Raw genomic sequence first — 25,200 nt, 5'->3', positions numbered from 1 at the left:
ATTTGCTTTAAGGGGAAAGTACGGTTGCTTCAGAATGTGTTTCCAAAACCAAACCTTAAACTTATTCTTCTGGGGATTTTTTTTTTGCTCGTGAACATGGATTTTCTTCATAATACCACCAAATTTTGAGTGATATTTATTTTCAAGTGTTCGATATTTTTATTGCATAATATCCTTAAAAAGCATATCAGCATTTATGTAAAGCCTTTATATAGAGCCTTTAAATAAAGACATTTCAAGTACAAATGTGATTGTGCTAGGATAAATCGTTTAACAAAAGTTAGCGTATGCTTTGCTTTATTTACATGTCATTAAATGTGCAGGTAATTCCTTCATCGAAACAGATTTTGCTGAATGTATGCTCTGCGGTGAATGGGTGCCGTCAGTATGAGAGTCCAAACGTCCCCATATTCCACACCACTCCGTTTAACATCTTGCGGAAGTTGCTTCTGGACAAAATATGAGCTCATGACGTCCTACAAGGAAAAATCCATCCCCGTTTCAATTGATGTCAAATTCTTCTGAAACATATGTGACCGTGTTGGACTAATTTTGCTTTAATTTTGTCTGATCTGTGCATATTTCTCTCCTGATTCAGGCAAGTTGATCTTTTCACCGGAGAAAGCGATACTGTGAATCACAAGCAAAGTAAAAAAATATATAACAATAACGACAGATTAGTTTCTTGCAAAAACGTGAATCATTTTGGATTATTGTATTTATCAGCTGTTAAAAATCACTTTAAAATAGTGACATTATTATTATATTTATTGATTAGCATATTAATCAAAAGTCAGAAGAAGATCCATGCGAAATGGAACGATTCTCAACAATTTGGAACGATTCGCAACCATTTGGAACAATTGGAACAATTCCTCCTGAAAAACATTGGCGTTTTGTTGGCTAAAACATTTTGCTAATGTTCTCAAACTTTTGAGCCTGGCTGTATACTGTAAATCTGCCACTTTTGCTGCCCGGGCCACATCTCACCTCCTGCCTGTCCTCTCCTCGGCGCGCATCAGTGCCATCATCACTCATTCAGAGATGAAGGCTGAGTTCGCACGCCCGCATGGGATGGGATGGGGGTGTGTCATCGGCCGTGATGTCAGAGCGCAAGGACTCTCATGATTGGCTCTAATTAGAATCTGCGGCAGCAAATAGACACGCGTCCTGCATGATTGGATTCAAAGTGGCTGGTGCCAAAAAGCGCAGAGAGGCGCAGGAGCTCCAGACGCGGGAGGAGGACGCGGCGGTCCGCTGCGCTCTAAATACGGTCAGACGGCCGAGAGGCACTTTTAGCTTTTTACCGAGAGCTTATTAGAAGAGTGTGAGGCGGAATAAGGCGCAGCTGATATCCCCGGAGCGTTTCGCGTGCGCAACTGCAGCACGGCAACTTCAGAAACATCAAGCAGAACAAGTTCTCCAAAATCTGAGCACCATGGCATCGGTCCCCAGCAGCCAAGTCAAATGCAAGTTCAAGAGGAGGAGGAGGAGGAGGTCCAAGCGAAAAGGTAAAGTTTCTTTTCGGTCGCATTTGAACGCTTGAGCCTCGCAAAGCCGAGGTTGCGCGCGCGTCGCCGGGAATACGCAGCGTTGAGCGGCGATCGTCTCCGCGCAACTGCGCAGTCCGGATGTCTGCACGCAGGTTTGCGTTTGATGCGCGGCTGTCGCGTCGCAGTCGTTCCTCTGTTAAGTTTGTGCAGACATACGACAGCGAGCTTCGGATGCGCGCTGGTTCACGCTCGCAGGAGGAAAGCCTCGCTCGCGCCGTTCGTGTCTCCGTCTGTGCATCCGGTATTTACAGTACTCGCATCTGTCCTTGTCGTAACCTCAAACACAGGATTTGACCTCTTTTGCGTCTTGCAGTTGTAAAGTTAACCCACCTCGTCAGTCTCTTGTAACCGTGGTATGCGCGTTTATTGTGTTTTGTAGCTTTTAATAAATTGTAACTATGACTAGGCACAGTGAAAACTGAGATGTGGGTCTGTTATTCCCTAAGGTGTTATTTCTAACCTATCTGACCTTTAATATCACTTTGCTTCTGGTATCTAATGTCAACAATTAAATCATAAATCAAAATATCCTACAGTTTAAACTGTAATTCTGTGTAAACTGTGAAACAAAATCTTTATTTTTATCCATAGATATTTTTTTTTGCTGTGAGCTTTATAAGTATAAGTTTGGCAACACAAAATAATTAGATTTTATATTAAGTCGTAAGCAGAAATTCAACTGAAATAGATTTTTATTTGATTAAATATTACACCGCTATAACACACAATCTCAGTGAATAAAATGAACCGTGACAAACAAACTTCCAGCTACCAAGCTTTATATGGAATTTATGTCAGCTTGCAGTATACTCAATAAATGTTTTGTGAGATAACCAGAAATGCACTTTACGCAGTAACATCTGCATTTATTATTCATATGTCTGAATGAACTTGCCAACATGAGTTTACATGACTAAATGAAAGTCGTCTTCAAAGGTCAGATCGAGTAGAATGCAACAATAGCACATTTTCGCTGTAAAAAAAGATAAGTTAAAATAAATTACCCGCTTTTATTTAAAGTGGAAAAAAAATAAATAGAGAATCCGAGCTTTAAGTTATATTAATAAGGTGTTTTAGAGGTTAGCTCGTACTCCCTCGAGGTAATCGATTGGCGCTCCTTGGAGAACTGAGCAGTGCAGCTGTTATTATATTCTTTAATAGGTATATTCCAGAAGCTACAAAAGTATGTTAAAACACTTTAAATGAGTGCAGAAAAATTATTTGCATGTGTAACACGGCTCTTTATAAAAAAATCTTAAAGTTGATTTCTACTCTTAACACAGATTATTATTATTATTATTATTATTATTATTATTATTATTATAGAATATAATTTAATATGAACAACAATACTAATAATTATATAAATATTATTATATATAATTATAACTACTAATAACAATATTATTATGTTATTATTATCATATTATTATTATTATTATTATTATTTAATACTACTTAATAATAATAATAATACTAATACTAATAATACTATATATAAAAAGATAAAAAAATTAAATCTAATTTAAAACTTGTTTTAGATTTGGCTATTTTTTTGTGTGTAGAAGCAGGACTTTTTAGCTAAATTAGTTGCAGTAGATCTATTCCCATTATCGACTCTGAAGTTTCATCAAAAGTAATGAGAACAGCGCGGCGTAACGTGATTGAATGACAGCGGGCACTCTTTCTTCTCGTCTTACCCTGGTGGCTGGGGGTACATGCGTGATGGTGGGGAGGTTCTGCTGTGACAGGTCTGTGTTCTGCGTCTTATCGTGTGACTCTGGATGGGCTGATAGCGTCGCTCGCGGTCAGTCTGTCTGCGTGCCTTCGCCCGGGCAACCGGACACGGATTTGCTTGGAGTCGATTAACGTCTGCATTGCATGGCGTGTGAACGAGAGTCCTTTTTTTTAAAAAAAGTAAATATTGAATACGGTGGTTAGCCGATATGAGACATCCGCGTCCGTCTCGTTGCGTCTGGTTTTGCTTTCGAGGACATTGTGATGGAATTATTCCGGTGGCCTGCGGTTAGGAGTCATTTGGTGAAGTGTCATTGACGTCCGGCGACAACTGCGGCCCGACCTGTAACCCGGAGTATTAATAACCCAAGCAATCGCGAGGACGTAGACAATAGTCGTAGTGTAACATCGAGGCAGATATATTTACATAATGGAAATGACAGAATTGGTCACACAACATTAAGCATTGCATATAAACATTAGAGGAGTGCGTGTGTGTGTGTGTGTGTGTGTGTGTGTGTGTGCGTTCGAAGGGCTAATTCATCAGCAGAGCTAATGAGAAATGATGGTGTTGGCTGGACAGAAGAGCAGGAACTAGGAATGTAGTGAAACATGTTAGAAAGTGTGCGTACTGGTCCGATTATTTAGACCGGCAGATTTTTCTAAATCGTCTTTATCTTTTCCATCATCATTATAATAAAAGATTTTCATTTCCACCGGGACAATACTTTACTCGGGAGGGGTGGAGGGGATTCAGACAAAATTAATCACATAAAACCAGATAACGTCAGCAGATTGTTTTAACTTCTCCCATCTAATCTCTCATAATGGAGATGAAAACATAATACCGCGTCTCGTTCTAACAAACGCTCATTTTTCTGAAAGCCGAAACAATTCGTTTTATTGTCTTCCTGGCAAACGGGCGCCGTTCCGGGATTATATCGACATGGCATTTGACGGTCTAATCCTCAGCAAATGCTTCAGATTATTACAGAACGTCCAGTGCATTAAAACCAATGTGTATTCAAACGCACGTAAGAAGATTTTGCTCCTGATGTGGTTTTTTGCGCGCCATTGTAGCGTAGCGGTAATGTTAGCAGAGGTTACTGAGGTAGCACACATGCAAACAATAGAGATTAGTCCTCAAAAACTGGGACAGTTCCTCTTATTGCTATCAAGTATGTGCCTTTTTTCCCCCTTTTTTTTAATCTGGTACTCAAATACTTTAGAACGGGAAAGTGTGTGTTGAGGAATCGTATAGGTGTCTGCTGGTGGGTTCAAGGTAAGCAAGTCAAAAGCAAACCATACTGGTGCAGCGTGGTATAAAATAATACAGCGTTTTAGGAGTCAACACATTACCGCCGTAGAACTAGTTGAACTTGTTAAAGGTTAGTGGTTGCTGAAGTGTGCGACTGCCCCGCTGTGGCTCGTAGAGGAGGGGGTCGATCTTATTTGGCTCCGGTGTAAATTAACCGCGGTCCAGTTATTCACCCCCCCTGAATCTTTCGGGAAATGAGCGTAGTTAAAAAAAAAAAAAAAAAAGTTAGCTTGTAATGTATATTAACACAATGTTCGCTTGTAATGTATATTAAAAAAAAAATATATATATATATATATATAAATATAAATTTATATATATATATTATATATATATATATATATATATTTGTAAATCATTATAGTGTAATAATGTTTTATTATGCTTTAAAAAAGTACTCTTTTTAACCTACTAATCTAACCTACTCATTTATACACTTTACCCTTATTTCAAAGAAATTAAGTAATTCTTAAACTGTGCTTAAGTCCTATATAAACCCTTTGAAATTCAGCTCATTTATTTTAACACAAATTTAAATGAATGCTTTTTAATTTAATTGCAGTTAACGCACAGTGCAATTAAGTGTCAGAAAACATCTTATTTCTTTAAAGTGTATTGTTTTTATAGTAGTGCTTTTTTTAAAAGCATGCAAAATATTACTTTTCTTACACACACGATGTGTTTTCTGTGACACCGTGTCTGACGAAAAGCTAGAATCCTGTATTTTGTTCGGTTTATTTAAATGGAGAAGGCGTAACAGCCTTGCGTTGTTACGTTCATACGCTATATCATATCTGCTGCTGCTACTTTTCGGTTTGTCTGATAGCGTGTCCTGTGTGTGTGTGTGTGTGTGTGTGTGTGTGTGTGTGTGTGTGTTGACAGACGTGAAGTAATTGCCACACACACATCTCGAGTTCCTGAAGGTCGAGCGGTTGCGGTGAAGCGGTCAGAGGGCACAGACACGCGAAAAAAACCCCAGCAGAGACTCAAACAGGTCTCGAACGCGCCACATATTCCCCATAGGCCGGTTTAGAAAGTAGCTTTTTTTTGCTGTTTTGTTATTATCGTTCATCATTTGATTTTCATCACGTTTCTGCAATGTGAGATGTCTTCAATTAAACCGCGTTAGTCAGACAGCCTTTATTATACGTAAAATAAATGGGTACGATTGGGTTGAGGATGAAGATTTAGCTCCGGCGTAATCCAGACACCCCGACTCGGTCGTACCGGAAAAGGAAACGCATTTAGCTCTAATCAGATGCAAACACAATTTTTGTCCCGAGCCCTACTTCATTACACACTCCTCTTTGTGCGCAATGGTGATAAGGAGTTTTTTGGTGAACGCCGATATAACACCGCTAGCATTTAAGAAGTTAATGAAGGTCGTCACCAGCGGCAACCAGAGACCTGTGTGACGGCAGCGTTTCAATTCACAGACACTTCCCTGATTAAGCGTGAAATATTCCGCGGTTTAGGACACGGCGTCCTCCACAGCGCGTTTGGCTAGGGAGAAAAAAAAAAAAAAAAAAAGATATTAACTCTGAACGGTTTCGGCTTCCTCCAGAGGGACTGTCGATAAAATGACCGAAAGAAAGAAATAGCACAACTTTACAAATTAGCATAATTAGTAATTATCTCTTAATAGGCCCTCTTGGCTTTTGAGACTTGCCTCTTGAATTTCCGCTTAAAGTTCACCGAGCGAGAATAAAAAAAAAAAAAAAAATTTTATGCAGAAATGTCTCAATACCACACATGAGCTGCTGAGATAAGCGTCTAATTGAGGTGAGACCGTGTCAGGAACATTCACGGGACAGGAAGAACAAATCTGGAGCTTCCTTATTCAAAAATCATTATGCAACAATAGCCGTGGATGCTATGTGCTATTTGATTCTTCATAAGATAATGTTAAATTGAATGAAATGTGGGTTGTTACGAATTGGGACATTTTTAAATGTGCATTTTTAAGCATTGCGGGCTGTGATATTATCATATTTGAATCACCATATGCGATGACCCTTATTCACATGTTTATTTTTGTATACTTTGGCATGAAGTTGTTTTTTTTTTGGAAAAATGTTTAATTTTTATTCAGCAAGGATGCATTCATTTGATCGGAAGTGACTTAAGTTATCGCATAAAATCTGTTTCTTTTGCACTTTTTATTCGTTGCGTTAATAAACTGATTAAGCGGCACAAAATCTTTTTTAATCGTTTATTTCTGAGAGATCATGTGACACTGAGGAATAATGAAATGCAGTCAATAACTGGTTTGAATTATAGTAACATTTTACAATGCTACTGTGTTTTCTGATCAGCGATCTTTCAAAAACATTTGACCCTAAACATTTGCACGGTCGTGTATTATATTATATATTAAAGGAACGCGTAATAAAATATTTACCGTTATCTCTGAATTCTACTTGTGTAGATGCATGGCTTAAATTAGGGAATCATTTTATTCACTTTGAGCCGAAAAGGAACATGATTTATTATTTAACAATGCATGCATGTTATTTCATCACTGCTGTGTGGTTCGATGTGTTAATTATACTTGCGTCCTTCACATTAAAGCGAAATCTAGATATCGTAGGTCCTGCCTGATAATCAAAAGTACATAAGCATGTTTCTGGCGTACGCTGCTAGCGGACTCATCTGATCTGCCTGCCCACTTGTGATTGTGCTGCGAGCAGTTATCAGATGATCAGAGTAATAATATCACAGGCTATGAGAGCTGACAGCACAAGCACATCTCCATAAATACCTCCTGCCTGGAAAACGAGCACCGCGCTGCTATGTGGGCCACAAATCAATTAACAATGCCCACGAGCGAGAACTACTGACACAAAGACTTCTAATACTCTCAAATCAGTAGCTTTGCAATAATATTATTAAAAGTAATGCGAAAACTTTTTTTTTTTGGTGGTGGTGGTGTTATTATACATTTGAAAAAAAGCATTTTTTTGTTATTACGTTGCCGCGGGGCCCAGAGTTGATATCGCACGTGACGACCTAAGACGGAAATTCAATGCTTTTATTGCGCAAAGTCAAATTTTAACACGTTTAGTTTCTGTGCATGACTTTTGAATGGCTTGATTGTTTTTCATAACCCACACCGGTATTCACTGAAGCCTAAGCTGTATTTTCTCTATGGTTTCGGAGGAAGAGGGGCATGTCATGTTGGCATCCGTCTTATTTGCGTAGCTGCTTACCACTGACGGATGATTTTGCGCCAAAAATATTGTAGATCTTGGTCTGATGCACGGTTTCTGATGTCAACAACAGCGTTTTCTTGACTCCGCAGGCATATTAATAAGCCTACTTTTTTATTTTTAGCATGCTACTGACACTTTATTATTTGCTATTAGCCTTGTTTATTCCTCGAGGCTCGCCGCTAACAGACCTGCAGGTAGCTTTCGGTTTGCGACCCAGCAGTACATAAACACCAGGTTTATAATATCTGCTGTTCGGCTTGTCAGGATACGCTTTTATTACACTGGAATCATTTTACAGATTTAGATGATGATTCTATTATAAAAAGAGCTCTGAGTGACATAAATATGTTTGAAATGTAGATCAATGTGGATTTAGATTGTCAGCTAGACGTTATATTTTTATTCCTCGCGTTAGAGCAGTAATCTATGAATCTCAGTAAAACGCTCCCCATAAAACGCTTATTTAGCACTTAACCACGCCGACCGCATCCCTGCTCCTGCATACGCCTGTCCCGGTTGCGGTATTATTTAGACGTGATCATTGCGACAGGCGTGAGCGAACGCGATATTAGAGATTTGCTTTGTCTTTGATAGCAGCAGTGAAAATATATGACGCTATTTCATATTCATCATTCCACGCGCCGCCGTCTCTAAATAACATTTCCGTTCCTCACAGCCCTCAGTAAAACTGCCTTCATCCATCGATTTCAACATCCTTTAGGGGCCGCGCGCGGAGCCCGGGCTTATCTCGCAAATCCTTTAAAAGGTGTTTAAAAAACCTCGGCGTGCATTAGCTTTGTCTAATCTAATTCTTCTTACACTGTGTCATTCTGCCCGTTTCGTGAATTTCCTTCGTTTAGTTATTGTGTGCTAAGCCTGTTTGTTTCCGGGCAGGTCTGATTTGAACAGCTTTCTGGGACGCCGGCCTGACGTATTTGTATTCAAACACTGTATGTTCGAATTGCTCATCTATTTCGTGTGATAGCCCAGAGTGTATTTGGTTTTCACACAGAGTGAGCTCTGACACTCTCTCGGGGTGAGATTTGCTCTCTCGTTGTTTGCGTACCGGCTGCCAGGAGTCAGAAAGGACAGGGTTTATGTACTAGAGAGAGCAACGCTTTTTGTGCGTGCTTTCTGTGGTTAAACTACCTGGTCTCCTCCAAAGCCGTGTCTGGTCAGCCGATGGAGGTTGAAGGATACGCCGGACCCGGGGCGATGTGTGATTTCAGGCTTATAGGACATAGAGGATATGTTGCTAGAGACAGAGAGTGTGTGTGTGTGTGTGCACCGGCGTGTTCAGGTGTTGCAGGTGTTTTCGGTTTTGGTGATATTCAAGTGTGCTATGCAACCGCTTGCACTGATACAAAGTGACAAACAATACATCCTATAGGAAAAAAATCGTGTAAATTTTCTCAATTATCACCTTCTCAGGTAAATGTCTTTTTTTAACCTCACTTTCGAGGATGTCACTTGTCTCTTGTTTATTATGATAATTAAAACTAACAGGTTTTACCAATTAAATTATAAATTCATAAAAGGGGAAAATGTGTCATTCTCTGTGAATAAAAAAAGTAACTAACTACTAACTATTTTGTGTGAAATCAGTGTATGAACAAAACATTTATATATATATATATATATATATATATATATATATATATATATATATATATATATATATAATTAATTGCCTTTAAAACGTGTAAAGATGATTTTATACATAGGTATTTTATTTAAAAAGATTTTATATGATTTGAGGTTTTACTGTATGTATATGTTTTTGTATGTATTTACTTATTGGTAAATAAGACCCATTTTCTCTTTCTAAACTTTCTCAAAACATTCTATAAATTGACATGACATTTTATAGATTGCATACTTTATTTAAAAATGTATTATATCCTTATGGCATGAGAAATGACAAGTTCTCCTGTGTGTATAATACAATTATTAGTGAACGAGATATATATCTCTTTTTTGTTTTTAAATATAATCCTTCTCTGCAACATTCCTTTCATATGTTTTAAATGTGTATATAATATAATCTCAATGGTTTTTTTTATGTTTTCCTGCTTTGTCACACTTGTGCGCGCACACACTCAAGAGTCATATCATCTCTGACCACCTTTTAAGAAAATTCAATGCCTGTTCTATCATTAATAGATTCTTGGCAAAGCAAAATGAGTGCTCTTTCAAATGCAGGTGAAAAGAATATTTCATAACACTTATTTTGTGTGTATGCGAGAGAGAGAGAGAGAGAGAGACAGGAAAACAGTGGTGTTTGCGGTTGTGTCTATATATAAGGCTGATAATCCTGTTCTCTGCCCGCAGCTGAAAGAGGGTCATTGTCCTATTCCCGCTAATGTGATAGAGGTTCTTTTTAATTTGAATGGACCGTCAGAACAAAAAGACTCTTGAATGTGTCGCCCACATGCACGCACACACACACACACACACACTTCTGAAAACCATTGAGCTGTTTTGCTACTGTGTGTGTGTGTGTGTATATATATATATATATATATATATATATATATATATATATATATATATATATATATATATATATATATATATTACAAATCTTAGAGTTAAAGTTTTCTATACCTCTGTTTTACTTCTCAGCATTTGAGCAGAGTTTGTCATTATAATTATTGTAATTGATTCATTCGTTCAAATTATTCATTCAAAATGTACAATTAATTCAGGAATGATGCAAGTGAACTGCTTGCTTCAGAACCCTTCTTTTGCTATTTCTGCCATAGTAAGATATGCTAAAAATAGCAAGAGTAATATACTAATATGCAGTTTTGAATCATTGACTCACACGATTCATTCAAAAATGCTAAAATAATCCAGGAAACAACTGTTAATCAGTGCTTGACGAAACAGAGCAGAACAATCCATACTGACAGTGTTATGTCCAAACATACTTTAATGCTAATTTGACCATAACAGTTTTTATTTATTTAGTTATTAAATGCCGGTGTATAAAATGATGTTCTAAAAATGAGCTCTGTGCAAATATGGTATCTTAAAAGTGGATTTTTTTTACCTAAAATCAAACACCCTAGATCACACAGTGATGGAAAAAAAATGAAAGGCCTATACAGAATTTAAAAAAAGGCAATAGAAAATTCTAGTAACTACAATTTTCAAGTTCTGCTCCGCTCTAAAAAATTAATCAGCTACAAATCTTTGTGAGTGCATTTTCTCTAAAAATGATTTTGAAGCCCCTTTTGCAGTACTGCATGATTAATGGATAAGTCTTGGACAATTCATGAAAGTTCATTAATCAAAAGGTGTGGGAACCCAGCAGACTGTCACATTTTCATTTACTTCAAGCTTAAGTTGATGTTGAATTAATTTGATGATAGGAAATCCCTGTTTACAGAAATTATGTACGGATCAGGATGCATAATCGTAATAAATGAAAATGTTACTTTCCCAGTGTTTAAAACATTGCAAACTTGTTGCAATGCACGGCGTAGCTTAGATGCCTTAGGTATTCAATCTTACAGCAGTTCTTCCTTAAAAAACAGTGGGTTTTCTTCAACACTCAAAAACCGAGAAGTACCAGTGTAGTGTAGAAAAACTAAACGCATATCATTCTGGAATGGCCTTTTCATCAGGCACATGCCTATGATGCCTTTAAATGCAGTCTGCTTTAGCCGGATTACTTGGTTTTGGAAAAGATCCACGGAGTTTCTCTTACTCATGCACACGCAATGAGATACACATACTCTCTTTCTCTATAAAACTCACCAAACACACGCGCTCCTGAAAAATCGAGACAGGGCAGTGTGATGAACTCTCTGCAGTGGAGGCTATTATCTTGTTGTCACCTGTTCCTGCAATTCTTCCTGCCTGCCACTCTCAGCTTGAGTTTAAAAACTATTGGGAGGCCGAGAGAGAGAGAGGGAAAGCACGAGAGAGACTGCCGTGTGGAGCACTTTGTACAGCAAGGTAGCACTTAACTTTCTGCTCCGTAATATGTACTTAACTGAGTAAATTTTGAGTGAGAGTCAAGAATGGAATCAAGAGCGAGTTCTGAACAGTAGTATGTGTATTTTAGCAAGAGGGTGGTTGGAAATGGGGGGTCGCTTAGTTAAGGGCAGTAGTAAATGAAATGGTGGCAAGCAGTGATGCAATGACTTCTCTCTCATGATTCTTTATTGAATTTGAGGCACTGGTATGTCGCCCACACTGGATTTGAGAAGCAAGTCGCATGTAATACACAGCTCGCCATTGAGAGTGTATGGACCAAGCAGCCGCAAAGCACAAAAGGACCCCGTCGGGGCCGTCCACCCGTCGGCCTGCATCCGTATACCTATCTGGGCTTAGCTAAGGATGAATGGCCACAGAGTATCAGAGGGTGAGCGAGACAGCGAGAGAAATGGGAGACGGGGCTTGCTGCCAGATGGAGCTTATAATGTCGCTAATCTGTGTCTGCTTGTTTGTGCGAGTGTCTCGGAGAAGAACTTCTGACAGGAACACAATTCACTCCCGTGGCTGGATCACACTGATAGCGGTTCAAGCTTCGTATTGCCGTTTCTTATCAAGAGCCCGGATCTGGACGATTAGCGGCTACATAATTATTCGTTTTTTCGCTTTCTGCTTGTTTAGCGGTTCCGCTTATTTTTCCCAGGTTGAACTTTTCATGGCATGATTTAAAAAACGAGGACAGTCATTGTTTGGTAAATTTCGCAAAAGGGAGTTGTAGCCTAGCGGTTAGCATACAGATCCAGACATGTGTCCACCTTATTTTGCAACGTGGAAGTAAGCAGAGTTCTGTAGATGTGAGACATTATTAGCCACTACTGGTAAAAAAAAAAAAATGCATTCATTATTAAATATTAGAAATATTGATTCAATTTTAAACCTAATTAATGATTTAAAAGCTGCTTAATTAATCAGATTAATTGCATTTATTAATTTAATCTATCAATATTTGCTTAAGCCTATAAATGAAGATACAAGCAGATGGGCTGGACTGACTGCAGAACTTTGAAGAATTTAATGCTTAAATTTATATAGTAGGAATATTTATGTGCAGGAAAGGTGGCATTAAACGTTTTGCCAATTTACTTTACATAAAAATTGCAAAAGTTATCGCAAAAATGTCCCAATTTTGTAGAAGTAACACAACTGGCTGAATAACATCAGTAATGATAAAACTGTGATATTTCTTGGAAACCGATAGTGCTGTGTTTCAGAGAGGTGGGCAGAGCGAAGGTGTTAGGTTGATCCCCTACAGAAGATGGATTCTGCTCTGGTGTGTGGGTCATGATCTATTACACACGCAGGGCTAATCGCTCCTTACTATAATTCCACGCTCTTGCTTCTCTCTCTTCCTGCTTCTCCGTGGCTCTCTTCCTCTGACACCGCAATACCACACAGACCCGGAGGTCAGGATTACTGAGAAATAGCGGGAAATGAGAAATCTTGGTTTGAGGGTACTTACTGAGAATATGAAATGTGCAAATTTACAATCATTTATAAACAGCTCTGTCTTTTTGATTGGTTTATTCCTCTCTTTGTCCCCCTAAAAATGCACCCACCTGTTATCCTTTGGTCAAATTTGAAAAAGTTGAAGAACTTTAGGGCAGTATAGAATTTTGTAAAACAATGTTTTTGTTCTGAAGGTAATTTTGAAATGTTTTAATTTTGTGGCAATTGTTTTATTTGGAAGAACATAACATTCTTTGGGTGGGCCTTTAGCCCCATTGTACTCGTCTGTTTTAGCTTTAATTTTTTTAGCTTTTAAATTTTTGGCTTTAAATAGTTTTTGTTACTGTATGCACTGTTTGCTTAAAAGGCTTAAGGTGAATGGTCGTAACCACAAATTGAGGACCTTTTACAATGGTTAACAAAACCGCAATAGGAGCATTTTTATTTAAGGAATTGGCTTCCTAGCTTGTCAGTTTTAGCCATTCAATCATGGAGTGCTCTGAGGCGGATCATTTGGAGATCACCGATCAGTCTGACTATCAGTGTGGTCTGAATTCAGAGCAATCTTCAGGCAACTATCAAGGGACATATGGACAGGCCCATTGTTAAAAGGTGGAAATGCAATATCATTAGGTTTAGGACTCCAGAGCCGAGGAGCCAGTGGAATAGATTTATTGTCTAATTTTCACTCATTAGAGTTCCATAATGAACACCCTGTTCACCACACAGAAGAATTTCACTCCATGATTGAAGACATCCTGTCTGGCCTTCCTTGTCTATGCCTACAAATTCCTCCAGCTCTCGGTCCACGGGCCAACGAAAGATTGCAATTTGATCCTTTATTGGCAATCCACTGGGGCTAGCGGCCAGCCGTCGAAATGCCCATTATCGCCTCCTAAGCAGGTGTTGCGATGTATTGCACCTTTATCACAATGCAGATTTGTGGCAAGTTGGGCAATCCATTTTTCAATTTGGTCTCCTGCCTGAGATAAATGAACAGATGTCCATTGATTTTCTCCCCACTGCAGTCACACGCCTTGTTTACACCTGACAGCCACGACTTTATAGCTGAGTGATTATTTGAAGTAACACGCATTATAATTAGCCATTTTTAATTAGTCTGACAATTGGCAGGCCATTTACCGAGGCTCTAATTGTACACATCCCTCGCATCTCTTCTTTCGTTAACCTCCAGTGAAGTGAGTCAGCTGAATTGCTCTGCAATGCTCAAGCTAAATCAATGCGACCCTCCACCCTTGCCAAGGGCCTCTCACCACTTATCACACGGCTCTTTAGAGGGAGCGCCTTTTTTTTTTTTTTTTTTTTTTTTTTTTTTTTTTTTTTTTTTTACACAATTTTATCGACTGGCCCTAAGCGCCAACACTTTAGTGGAAAAAACATCCATTTCAACTTAATTTGATAGTCGTTATAGTTGGCGCACATTACTACAATTGTTGCTCATAAGGGCTAGATGTCTTCCCGTGACTAAACATATCACTTCAAGCTAAAGCGCAACAACTCTTTCTTCCAGCGCTGAGTGCAGACTGGATCGCATTTCAACATTTGAAATCCCCTATAGTAGTGTTCTGTTAGGCAGTTATTTTTGTCTCCTTCTGAAACAACATGCAAAGTCCCCAAGCACTTGTCATCTCTTTGTGTCTCCGACTCTATTTGACAAGATCACAAAGCCCAGAGCATCTTCACAGGATTCTGTTCACCAGCTGGTTATTTAGCTATAAATACACACATATAAAACAAGACTTGCTTGGTACCATCTTGTACTAATGAATAGAGTCAAGTGGCGCGCAGCAGATATGCCCTCAAATGCATGCTGTCACCAGCGATTTAATTGAGCCTCTGAAAACGGTCCTATTGTCTTAATGTCAGCATCCCATCAGCCCTCAGTAATGTGCAGCTCTAACTGTCGGTGGAGCTCTGGCAGCTATGACATAGCGCATATAAGCACTGGCAGGGGGCTAGGAAGGGTGGAGAACCTTCATCAAGCTCTTCAGGTGGCACAGGAGGAGAAATTGCGAAAGAGTGAGCCACGAAATAGGGCGTGCGGTGAGGCTTTATCAGGAGAGCCAGGAAAGTGGAGCAGTAACATTCGGTTAGGGTCTGTTATGAGAGAGCATGCATGTAAGCGAGGATGAGAAAGTGATGGATGAGGAAACAGGGACACTTGTCACGGAAAGGTAGGCAGCATGCTGGGATAGAGGGACAGCCGTGACGTCTTCCGTACAGGGGTCAGTGGGCCTGGTCTTCCCTAGCCGATCCCCTGAAGACCGGCGGTGTACATGGGAAAGGACATGCTCCGCAGGTGCAAGAGAAAGATGGATTCCTAAAGCACAGAAAGAAACTGAGGGAAAAGAGGGGTTAAGCACTGGGGTGACTGGCTGTCCCAGTTTAGAAAAGGACAGGATGATGGATGGAGTCTGGAGGTGGAGAGGTAAAGGAACGAGGTTGTGGAGACAGGTGATAGCACGTTAAACCAAGTCCTTGCCGGGAAGGCCGGCCGCCGCTGAGCCAGAGAGTTGCTTGGGTTAAGTGCAATGCACTTGTTTGTGTCGAGCATCTACAGAAAGGCAGCGCTCTTAGGCACAAGGCAGAGAGAATGAGAAGGCTTAGAGCAGCGAGGAGACACGGGAGAGTAGATCTCAAGCTCCATTGAGCACAATTACAAGGAAATGACAGGAGGATTGGGACAACAAAGAGGGCCGAGAGGTGCTGTTATTTGACAGAGCGATCCAGAGGGTGGAAGTTAGAAGGTTAAGGCCTTGCTGTTTGTTGCCTCTCTCCTTTTGTTCTTCCCGTGGCCGCAGCCATTTAGACAGTGCTGGAGACAGGAGCCTGGGAGTGATGGGATTAAGTTTGGCTCGTTTAAGGCAAATTGGCAGTTTCAGGGAGCCAGAAGAGAAGAGGAGGGAAGCTGGCGTGCAGGGAATGTCAGTGATTATTATGGGGTGGGCACAAGTTGCTGCTGCCTTGCTGTGAAGGGGCTGTGAATCACGGCTCTGCCTCTGCTCAGCTTGAAGATGACAAGCACACAGTCTCTGCAAGCTGGTAGTACGCTCCACAAAAGCATCCCCTGCTTCTGTGGCATCTCGCCTTCTAACTGTCCTTCACATTGCTATGAATGTGTGTCAGAACAAAGGCCGCCAATAAACTCCCCTGATCTTTATCTCTCAAACCCGGAATCTCCATATAAATGGACGCTCTGCTGTTGATTCTGCTTCATTCTTAGTTTGAGATCGATAAACAGTCCAAGATGAGGTGTAATTTGGCCCCAACACAAATCCAAAAGTACTCAAAGCAAATGCGTTATTATTAATTCAACGCTACAGTTTGGAGGCATTTCAGGAAGTCTCCAGAGGTGGGAATTCCCTTGCCGTGAAAGTGAAATCACCTGGAAGGGAAGAGCATGTGAAGCCAGGAAACAGATGTTCTGCGAGATGTCAGTGTACAGTTTAGCCTTTCATTTCTGACACTTTCCATTAGTCTGAAACCTGATTCTAAGAACTGCATATTGAAAAAAGGGTCATTAAAAGAGAAACATTTGTGCTGGGCCAGTAGTGAGGGAGGAAAAACGCTTGGCGGAATTGGTGACAACTAAAAGTGGGACAGTTGCACAGCTGTGGTGCATTGTCAAGGGACTCTTACATTGGTGCCACTGTATCTCATTGTCACAGAGAGCAGAAAAAAGCCAGGGCAGGGAGACCCCGTTGCAGGTTGTCTGTTATGTTATTTCCTGATGAGTGTTTCTGTGATTTGAGAGCAAGGAACAGAAAGACAATGAGGAGGAAAAGGGAAATTTTAATAATATAGTGATCAGTTAGAAGTAAATGTTGACTGATGCTTTCAAGCTTCAAGATTTAAAGCTTCAAAATGGATGTAAATTCCATAAAACTATTGGTACGTGTCCCATACAACAAATGTATTATTCTCTGAGAACATTCCTTTCTCAAGCCTTAACAAATCTTTTAAACAAGTTTTGTGGACCAGATCAGTTGATTTTTAAAGGTGCGGTATGTAGGATTTTGAAAAATATTGTAGTATGTTTGCAGATATTTAAGAAATAAATATTGTACTTAGTTCTAGCTAAGATAACTTACTTGTTTATCTGAAAAAGAATGCTACAAACTGTTATTCCCCTTTAAAAATGGGCATTCCGGCGTGGAATGTCCGCCTCTGTTTTGGTTTGTGAAACCCGCCCACTGGGATTATGTGTATCTGATCCCCCGGGTTGCCAGTTGACGGAAAACAGCATATTTAATTTCAGTCATAGAAGCTGGCAAATAAAAAGGGTTTTGAGCAGGAATCTGGCAACCTGCATGTGCGTCAAGTCTGAGTAGGAGGGGTCTGGTAAAAATAAATAAATCTCCAATATTTTGAATTTGGACTGCAATGCCTAGTTTAACCACTTGTTGTCAATCTCACATACAGCACATTTTAATAGAGAAGTTCTCAAAAGAAAGATCTGAACTTGAAGAACTTTAAAGTAGAGTTTTAATCAGTGTCAGATTTTGACCTCTTCCTCACACAAAGTGAGTCAGATCACTTCTAATAAATTTTGGGCTTTTTAAAAAATACTTTTATGGTGCATTTGTATCGATTTTGGTACTTGATAGCTTTAGTTTCCATTAATTTAAATTGTGTGGAAAGTCAGCCTTCAGAATTTCTTCTTGTTCTTCCTTAAAGTAGGTTATGTAAGTTTGGAACAACATGAGGGTGATTTAAATAATTACAAAAATCTCATTTTTGGGTAGCTAACTATTTATCTGAATTGTCTGTATAATGGCTTATACAAGTCTAACTTGATTCTAGATATATGTAAAGTCTGAAAGGTTCTTTACTGTACTGTTGTCTTTAGTATTAGTGGATGTGCTGTCAGGACCTGTGCTAACCTAATGATCAAAAAAGAATTGTTTTAAACATCATTAAGATTCTCTTCTGATATGTTCACATTTATTACTTTAGTGGTAGTGGGAGGTCCTTGTAATGAACTCAGAGAACTGTATATTATCCCGTTTCAGAAATGTAACTGCAGATTTGGGGTTAATAGCTCATTCCATTGACCTTTAATAGCCTGTAGTATAATTCACCCCAAAAGACCTTTTGTTTAGTAATTACTGCTTGCAGAGATATTAAATGCCTCTAGACCTTTCTAGCACTATCTTCAGTTCAAATAGATCAAGTGAGTTTATAGCCTTGGTTTGGTGTTTATCCCTTCTTTCATGTCATATAAATTAAAGCCGTGTTACTGAGGTTGATTCTCACAGGCAGTTGGCACTAGAGAGCCCTGAAGTGAATGATGGTGTCAGTGAATTGCATTGACTCTGTGCCTGAATATATGGGACAGCTAAGGTGATGACAGATAAACGGGGCTCGGGAGAGAGCACAGAGAGCCACTCCAGATTCCCATCTCCACGTATTTCACTCTAAATTATTGTTCTCCTACACCACAGAGGGCTCTCTCGCCTACTTGAAAACCTTGCAGTCGGGCTATTACAGATGCAGGCCATGCGTGCATTAACCTGTATGCTAAAAATGCACTAGGTATGTATTCAGAATGTACTGTAAAGTATACGTACTGCCTACTAGTATCTTTCAGAAACAGTAGGCGGTGTTGTTCTGTGTGCTTGGAGTAACCATGATGATGTGCCGCTAAAATACAAAACCATGCTCTAAAATTGACGTCTCATTTCCAGTGTGACCAAATAATCTGGAATCAGTTGCCCTGTTTGGTTACATTTTTTCAAATGTCCACTTTTATATGTTCTATGAAATTTGCAGCTACAGTATGTGTGAACTAACTTGCATGAACTTGCAACTATGTTAGCTACTCATTAGTAGATTGTTAGAAGTTAGGGTTAGCAAAATAGGTTTGCATACAGATTTACTTGGAGTCAGCAGAATGCCTGGAAATCTTCAAAATTAAAGTGTTAGCAGATATTAAGCAGGCCGTTTACTAATACTCTAATGACTGGTAGTTAGCATGTAGTTGGAGAGTTACTTATGATTAGCAGAATGTCTAAAGTGAACCATTCATTTTCCATGCAACATTTTCAAAATACAGTACACCATATAGTATGGCAAATAGTCTGCAAAATATTTCGCAAGAACACTTAACCAATTTATGCAAGTATGTGCAGCGCTGTCTTGGCATTAGCAGGTGGTATTTTTGAGGAATGCATTTGATTGCCTCAGTTTGTTTAAGCCTAAAATGTTTCCTAATGGAGTCATCAGGCCCCACTCGTTGGCTAATAGTTTAATTGAGTCCATCTGGAGGTGGCTGTGATGGGGAGGCCACCGCCGTCTGAAGGCGCATGGAGGGTAATTTGTCATCCTGTATTCAGTGACTGGCGTGCTGTTGCGGGAAAAGTGTAGGAAAGCTTTTTGGCAGGTGCCCAGACCCCCCCACACAAGCTCCTATCAGAACTGTGTGATGATTGGAGGATTTCACATTCATCTGGGAGTCCAGATGCCCTCCACGTACAATCATTCACTATATTCAATGCCAAGTCATAAATGGAGATTACCACACTTTTTAGAGAGCTAAACACCATGTGAGATGTGAAATATCACATTTTCATTCTAGTTTACACCTTATACACTTAAATTCCATAAAATGCCTTCTGAAAAGCATATAGCTTTGAACAAAGAAAACTGAGGGGTTTTTTTCTCTCTTCCTAGAATATTTTTGTGATGCGTTACAGTGAAAGCTTGGCCTCTTAATTTATTAAGTGTTGATGATGATAATTCTGGAGCTGAGTTAAAATAATCTCTTTTAACAAGAATATTTGTACATGTACAGTGAAACTATTCTCAGCAAAAAGTGTTTGTTCAGTCCTTGTCTTTACTGATTTGTATGCTTTATTTATATTTGAGACCGCTTTTAAATCAAACAAGCATGCATTGGAATTAAAAATATTTTAATGCATTTATACAATAGATAGTTTGCACTATTGTCTCGCTTCAAATGCTAAAATCTAGATTTCAAAGAAAAATAAGCGCTCAATAATGGTATTTAAATGGTATTTTTAAAATGTGTATGCTGGATTGGTTACATGAGCTTTTTTACTTGTACACAAAATATGCATCACACCTGTATCATAAGCTCTCCATATGTTGTGCCACCCTGTTGACACTATTTCTACTAGCCTGCCAGTTTTAAGCCCGACTCTGCAGCCATCTCCAGGTTAAAATGCAGTTTTAGAAGTGCACATAAATGGAAATCCAGCCAGGGAAGCTGCTTCCATGGGATAATACAGTCACTACATTCAGTTGCTTCCTCAAAGCTTTAGCTGCTGACACACAGCCGATGAAATATCCCTTTACTAGAACATGCCTTTGAACTGTCAGTGCATTCCCTTCTCTTGTCAACTAGTGTCACCTTACCCCCCTGATGTTTTAATATTTATTTATTTATTTCCAGTAAAACTCATTTGACTGCTTCTCTTTTGCATTATGTGAAAAATGTTTGGGAAAGTGTTGGAGCAGTGAAACACGATCTGTATAAAAGGGGTAGAATCTTATTTGATATATGAATGGAGCCACTTTCCATTATTGCAATGCTGCGGCCACTGAAATGACCTTTAAATGCAAGCTGGCCTGTATGCTAACCAGCCCAAGGTCACCCATGCGTTGTGACTGTACTATAACAGCGTGACAATGCCCACGGGTCTAAAACACATCCACTGATTGAGTGCGAACTAGTTGTGTTCCCTGCTTGGACGCTCGGAGACCAGTAAGGTTGAATGCACAGTGGCCGCGACCGTAAAATGGAACGCAGTGTTTCCATTAGCTTGTAACAAAAGTTGGAGTCACTGGGCCAACCTTTTTCCATTTCTGCAGCAGATACCTGTGAAATTATGTCTGAGGTCGACAAATCGTGCTCCCATTAAAACAAAAGAGGACATTTGGTGACACGGTAATATGTGAAATGCTAATTCAGTGTGCAGCACTACTGTTTCATAATGTGACCTAGAACTAACAATGACTTTTCCTGCTTCCAGTCTAGAAGAACAGTATACTGCATTATGATTACAAAATAACATCATGTGACATGAACGCAAAGGGTCGATTGTGGGTCCTATGTGTTCTCTACATACCTGCATAGTTGTTGTTATTATTATTATTATTATTATTATTATTATTATTATTATCTGCATTTATTTTATTAAGCAAGGAGGCAGTAAGTTGATCCAAAGTGACAGTTAAGATTTCTATTTACCCCCACCCCCCCCCCCCCCATCATGTAAGTCAACTGTAAGTCTTAAATTTTCTAAAGCTAAACTTTATATGCTGAAAGTACGTTTTTAAGAATGAGCAAAAGTCCGGTCTTGTGCAAACTGCGGCTCGGACCGGCATCCCCATTTACCTTAGCAGTGAGCGTGCACGCCATCTGAACACAGATGTGCTCTGATTAAGAGGATGCAGAGAATGACAGAACTGCATTAGTGTGATGTATGTGCTGTTAGCCAGTGAGCAACTAATTCCAAATTTAGCACCTGATTCGCACATGTAGTCACACCTGAGTGTGAGTGAAGATTTAGTGCTTGTGTCACTGCTTTTGATGGCTTTTAGAAGTCATTTTTCTGAATTCTGATTTATTTGTTTGGTATCCGCTAATGAATTATGTTTCTAGGTCAGAAACAAGCTAAAAAGCTAAATTACCATCATTCGTGCTAGACACGGCAGTTTTTGCATGTCTGCATGGTGGAAGCACGGCTGTTTCTCAGGAGGCCCGCCACAGAAACGCCCGACACACAATAGTGAAGGGAGAGATTTATCTTCATTTTACTGACTGTGCACTCACTACACATTAACTCCTGGAGCAGCGCTGACAAGAATATGATATGAATTACTACTGATATCTGATAAAAGCTTGCATAACACTCTATTTGAATAACTGACAACACACAATAGTATCCCATGAATACATGTGGGCTTTATTGTTTAGAGGAGCATATTGTCTGGCTTGAAGCATATACTGTAGGTATTAAAGTGTTGCACATACCTGTATTCCCATGCATATTGACAGCCATAAAAATAACTACAACTTTGCAGTAAAATACTAAATTGCATGTGCTCATTACACATGTGTAAAAAGTCCCATATGTACTAAAGGTAAAAAAATGAATGCTGTTATACAGATTAGTGCTGAGCAATATATCTCACAATATATTCATGCGCATCTTGTCAGTTAATCCGTTTTTTTTTTCGTAGCTTGTCAGTGATCTACTGTGCAACTGTGTATTAACTGCCGCTTCATTTGAAAACGGATGGAGACGTGAATCAATATATCGTGCAATATACGGCCCAGCCCTAATCCAAATACACGAATAATGACCAATTAGACAGCATTACAGCTGTTAGCTTAGCAACATAAACATTGTGGATATTAAAATGTGTTTTGTCATTTTTAGTCATTTTGTCAATAGAATCATTAGCTTAGCAACATGCTAATGCCAGACTCAGGAATGCGTAGCCTATATCAGTTTGTGCTTTTGTGTATTTGCTTTAAGTAGTCATTAGCTTAGCAGCATGGTAATGTTAGAGAAAAAATCTGCCAAAACTGTCCCATGCTGTTTGGCTGTTCTTGGCTGCTTTAAATCGTGCGAGCAAATGTAAATGTATACATTGTTATAGCAAGAATCACTAGCTTGGATAACATCAGACTGACCACATTAGTTTGTGCTAATTTGCTAACATGCTATTGTAATTAACTTAGAAGCGTGCAAGCCTTCTATTAGAATCAGGTTCCTGAAGAGATTCAAATTAGTGATGTCTGTCATGCTCCCTCAGAAGCTCTAGGTGGTTGACAGCAATGCATCTTTCTCTGTTTTGATACAAAACCTCCTTAAATGGGATCTCTTATCGTTACCAGGTGTTTTCCTCTGCTGTGTCCAAGCTAGTGTTTATCCTAATGAGTGCCGTTTAGTCACTCAGCCCTCCTCTGAGGCCCTGAGGTTGAACAGGTCAGCGGTGTCTTGTGAAGGGCCCTGTCTCCCTCCCTCTCTGCCGTCCTCTATGCCTTTCCAGGTCACCGTCGCACAGTGTGATCATGGCAGTGTCAGCAAGCTGCCCGCCCATTACAGACACCAGAATGAAGCTCTGACATTGACACTGTTGCTCTTCCTGAAGGGGCTGGTTTGGCAAGAGATTGGCTCTGTGTGTGCGCCTATGCGTGAGTATTAAATCACATTTCAGGCCAACAAAGATGTTGCGGTTCACAGATTGTTATAATGCTGCACCTGTTTGGCAAGCCTGGCTGTGCTGGCTGATGGGATTGACTGTTAACGTGTGTGTGGAAGTGTTATAGGATTTTCGTGTGTTAATCCTCATGTACACATACTGAATATATCTAGTTTCATAGTTTTTTTTGACTGCGTTTCTGCTGTTTGAGGGTAAATTTAGAGGATCACAAGAAAACTGATGTTGTACATAAAATGGGCAAAAATGGAAAAACGTCAACTTGCATAATTTCTTTTCTAACACAAAGAAGCCTCTAACCGATTTATTGCATAGTCAGAATTTTGATAGAGATGTAATGAAGAACAATGGTTTTGAGAGGTGATCTAAATTTTTGTGAAAACATTTACAGGCTTGTCCTGCAGTCCTGATGTTTTGCCCTCCACGAAATTGAAGCAATTTCAACTATTCTTTTAACATTATATTCATTTAAAATGACCTGGTGTTCACTCTAAATGAAGAGATACTTCTTTCCACTTGAATACATGGACATTTATTATATATTCAGTGCTGGAAGATGTGACGGAAGTTCGCTAACAATATATTCTACAATCAAAAAAGCCAAGGCAGACTATGCAATATCATTTTTTTTTTGTTATATTTATGATCTCACCAGTGTTATATTGTGCAATCTGACAAGCAACAGTTATGCAAGACTGAAATAATATTGTATGCAGTACTAAACATACTTCTCCATTGAATTTTGAGTTGGTATTGCCTATAGGGTCTTGTTTTTATACTCAAGTGGAAGAGCGAGAAATTTTCAGGAATAGTACAGATGTGAGTGGTCTAGTTGTGGTAATTCACGCCTCCCTGTTGTGCCCTCTCCCAGCCCCGGATTGATTCTCAAGCGTGTGGGGCTTGTCGACACGTGGCTGGGAGGATTTGCTCGCTGAGGCTGGAAGTCATGCTAGATTAATTAAGAAGGAGCCTGCTGACTTTCAAGTGGCACTGGCAAAATTAACCTCACATCTCAGCCCCAAATTCAGTGTTATTCCAGCTCTGATTACGACTCTTATTGCTTCGGCTCAAATGAGCCTTACAAGCCAGCACACAGTCGGAGGCGGCCAATTCCTCAAATCAGAGCGCTGGAGATGAGGGGACCTTTTTCAAAACCCCATCAGATTAGAGAGGGTAATCATAACACAACAAAGACACATCGATATTTGCAGTCATTTGTGGAACTATTGAAGGAGGCAGGTGTTGCGTTGAAGCTCTGATTTCTTATTCAAAATGTTTAAAACGTGCAACTAAACATTGTTTTTGAGTTCCACATGATTAGAAATTATATAAAAATTGTTTCTTTTACACTTGAGGGTTTACCATATCAAATTAAAGGTATGTTTGCTCTGTTTCTCACTTTACAGCCAAGAAACTTAACATTTCCAGCCAGGTGCTGCTAAAATCGTTTTTGACTTATTATTGGCAAGAATCTGTGGTGTTTAACATGTCTTGCACAGTTTGTGCTATATTACTATGAATGACACAAGTAATAGCACACCTCCTGAGGTCACATTTATTAAGTAATTGAACTCATGAATGATGGCGGTTCATATAATGGATAGAAAATCTAATATGTTTGGACTGAAGCACTCTTTCTAGGGACCAGTATAGCATAGACACTTATTAGTGAACTTCTAATTGCGTCTTAAGCCAGTAAGCAACCACCCAGGAT

General features: G+C 39.4%; 1 protein-coding gene across 1 annotated transcript in view; it reads left to right on the top strand.

Annotated features, from left to right (window-relative positions):
• Nucleotides 1-1,177: 1,177 nt before the first annotated feature.
• The window catches only part of adarb2 (adenosine deaminase RNA specific B2 (inactive)), a 139,023-nt gene continuing 115,000 nt past the window's right edge, over nucleotides 1,178-25,200 (top strand). The window contains exon 1 of the mRNA XM_043225790.1: nucleotides 1,178-1,511. Within this exon, the coding sequence (XP_043081725.1) occupies nucleotides 1,439-1,511 (73 nt within the window). The 5' untranslated portion in view covers nucleotides 1,178-1,438. The remainder of the gene's footprint in view (nucleotides 1,512-25,200) is intronic.

The sequence above is a fragment of the Puntigrus tetrazona genome, chromosome 24 (genome assembly GCF_018831695.1).
Source record: "Puntigrus tetrazona isolate hp1 chromosome 24, ASM1883169v1, whole genome shotgun sequence".
NCBI lineage: Eukaryota > Metazoa > Chordata > Actinopteri > Cypriniformes > Cyprinidae > Puntigrus > Puntigrus tetrazona.
Note: the sequence above shows the minus strand (reverse complement) of the source record. Positions and strands in the feature narration are given on the sequence as shown.